Here is a 2,500-nt window from a genome sequence, read left to right on the forward strand (position 1 = left end):
ATGGGGCACTCGTGACAAGTGGATGTCACTAGTATACATACGTAAATACACACACACAAACACACGCACACACACACACACACACACATACACTTTTATACGCATATATATACACACACATATATATATGTACATATATACACGCATATATATATACATATACATATATAAATACATACATAAACACACACACACACACACACACACACACACACACACACACACACATACACACACACACACACACACACACACACACATAATATATATATATATAATATATATATATATATATATATATATATATATATGTATATATATATTGTTGCCGCTTAAGAATGGCCCACCTGTGGTCCTTGGTGCCTGGGGGAGGATTTTGACGCCTCCGTCGAGCCAGCGAAGATAAAGGTTGGCTGTTACAAGCGTCCTGTGGAAATAAGTGCACCAATATGGGTTAGTCGCTGGTAACACATACTGGAAACCGAGGAGGAAAGGAAATAGGAAAGGAAAAAGGGAAATTGCGACTGTACCAAGGCGGAGGCTACCATCTTAAATTAATATTGGAAATTTTTATTTTATTTTATTACTTTGTGATTTCATGGCAAGGTGTGTATAACTTATATAGACCTTGATTCACGGTTTCGTCAAGAATTCCTCAGATCCTGCCAAATCCTATCCAATTCGGCCCACCAATCTTATTATAGGCCTATGGTAGAACTGTGACCTTTAAGACTTTTCCCCAAACTGTATGCCTATCGTGAGAGGAGAAACAAGATTTCGTGCTACTATTGATATATTCTTCATACCTCCCCATTACATTACAAACTGGTACACCCAAAACTGGTTGGTTATAATCTGCCAACTTCTTCTTTTAACGGTAGGTTCATGTCTGAGCCGCCGTGGTCACAGCATGATACTTAATTGTAGTTTTCATGTTGTGATGCTCTTGGAGTGAGTACGTGGTAGGGTCCCCAGTTCCTTTCCACGGAGAGTGCCGGTGCTACCTTTTAGGTAATTATTCTCTCTATTTATCCGGGCTTGAGACCAGGACTTGACTTGGGCTGGCTTGGCCACCCAGTGGCTAGGCAGGCAATCAAGGTGAAGTTCCTTGCCCAAGGGAACAACGCGGCGGTTGGTGACTCGAACTCTCGAACTCAGATTGCCGTCGTGACAGTCCTGAGTCCGACGCTCTAACCATTCGGCCACCGCGGCCTTAATCTGCCAACACCTGTGCTATGTATCTAGAGACGTGTTTCGGAGAACGTGTTAAATCGCAGAGGGCAGAATTTTTTCTAATAACTCAACAGAAGGGGGGACGAGAGAGAGGGTGAGAGAGGAAGAAAGAAAGGCAATATAAACATTCAACAGAAAGGGAGCAAGAAACAGAGGAAGATTACTGATATCAACATTCAGCAGAGAGGGAGAAAGGAGAGAGGAGGAAAGAATAATATCAACATTCAACCAAAAAGGAGAAAAGAAAGGAGAGAGGAGGAAAGGATGTTGATGTCAATATCAGCAAAAAAGATGAATAATAACAGACGAACAAGTGATGAACAAGGATCGATAAATAACCCAAAGAATTCAGCGAACCACAACCGCTCATTCCTTTCCTTTGTACTCTGCGAACAATATACATTCTTTTTTTTTCGAACTGTTCGAACTGGGAAGGACGAAGACGAAAGGAAGAGAGACAGAAGATGAAAACAGAAGATAACGAAGAAGAAATTGGCTGAGAATACGTTGTCCTTTTGAGAGGCTAATGACGGGGCTGGCCGAGAATCAAGTGATTTAATGAGTCGAATTAATTGGAATTCGAAGCATTGAAGACAGGTGGGGCGTGTGTTGGGGAGAGAGAGAGAGAGAGAGAGAGAGAGAGAGAGAGAGAGGGAGGGAGAGAGAGAGAGAGAGAGAGAGAGAGAGAGAGAGGAGAGAGAGAGAGAGAGAGAGAGAGAGAGAGAGAGAGAGAGAGAGGAGAGAGAGAGAGAGAGAGAGAGGAGAGAGAGAGAGAGGAGGAAGGAGAGAGAGAGAGGAAGGAGAGAGAGAGAGAGAGAGAGAGAGAGAGAGAGAGAGAGAGAGGAGAGAGAGAGAGAGAGGAGAGAGAGAGAGAAAGAGAGAGAGAGAGAGAGGAGAGAGAGAGAGGGAGGGAGGGAGGGAGGGAGAGAGAGAGAAAGAGAATGAGAGAGAGAGAGCGAGAGCGTATTTGCAGGAGTTGAGTGAAGGTTTGTTTTAACGTGTTTATACGTGTACATGCCTGTGTATATACCTTTGTTTACGTGTGTTTGCCTATGTGAATATCCTTGTATGCACTTATGCATCTAGACCGTACGTGATGCTCGCACGTGTGTCGTGTATGTGAATCAGTGAGTATACAGACCAAAATGCACAGGTCCTTCGCTTACTTGGCCTGCTTGGAATGCAACAGGATGGGTGAACAGGGCAACATCAGACGCAATTTCTCGAGCTGTGTGCAGCGGGAACCCGGCCTGGGGAGGGACAAGGC

The 2,500-nt window shown here is 44.0% G+C and overlaps 1 protein-coding gene across 2 annotated transcripts in view; it reads right to left on the reverse strand.

Annotated features, from left to right (window-relative positions):
* LOC119596888 overlaps positions 1–2,500 on the reverse strand; it is a 4,759-nt gene that overhangs the window by 1,418 nt on the left and 841 nt on the right. For both annotated transcript variants that reach the window (XM_037946245.1, XM_037946244.1), the window contains exons 2-3: positions 2,400–2,483; positions 348–427 (exon numbers count right to left, since the gene is read on the reverse strand). In XM_037946245.1, the coding sequence (XP_037802173.1) occupies positions 348–427; positions 2,400–2,483 (164 nt within the window). The remainder of the gene's footprint in view (positions 1–347; positions 428–2,399; positions 2,484–2,500) is intronic.

The sequence above is a fragment of the Penaeus monodon genome, chromosome 38, assembly GCF_015228065.2.
Source record: "Penaeus monodon isolate SGIC_2016 chromosome 38, NSTDA_Pmon_1, whole genome shotgun sequence".
In the NCBI taxonomy this organism is placed as follows: domain Eukaryota; kingdom Metazoa; phylum Arthropoda; class Malacostraca; order Decapoda; family Penaeidae; genus Penaeus; species Penaeus monodon.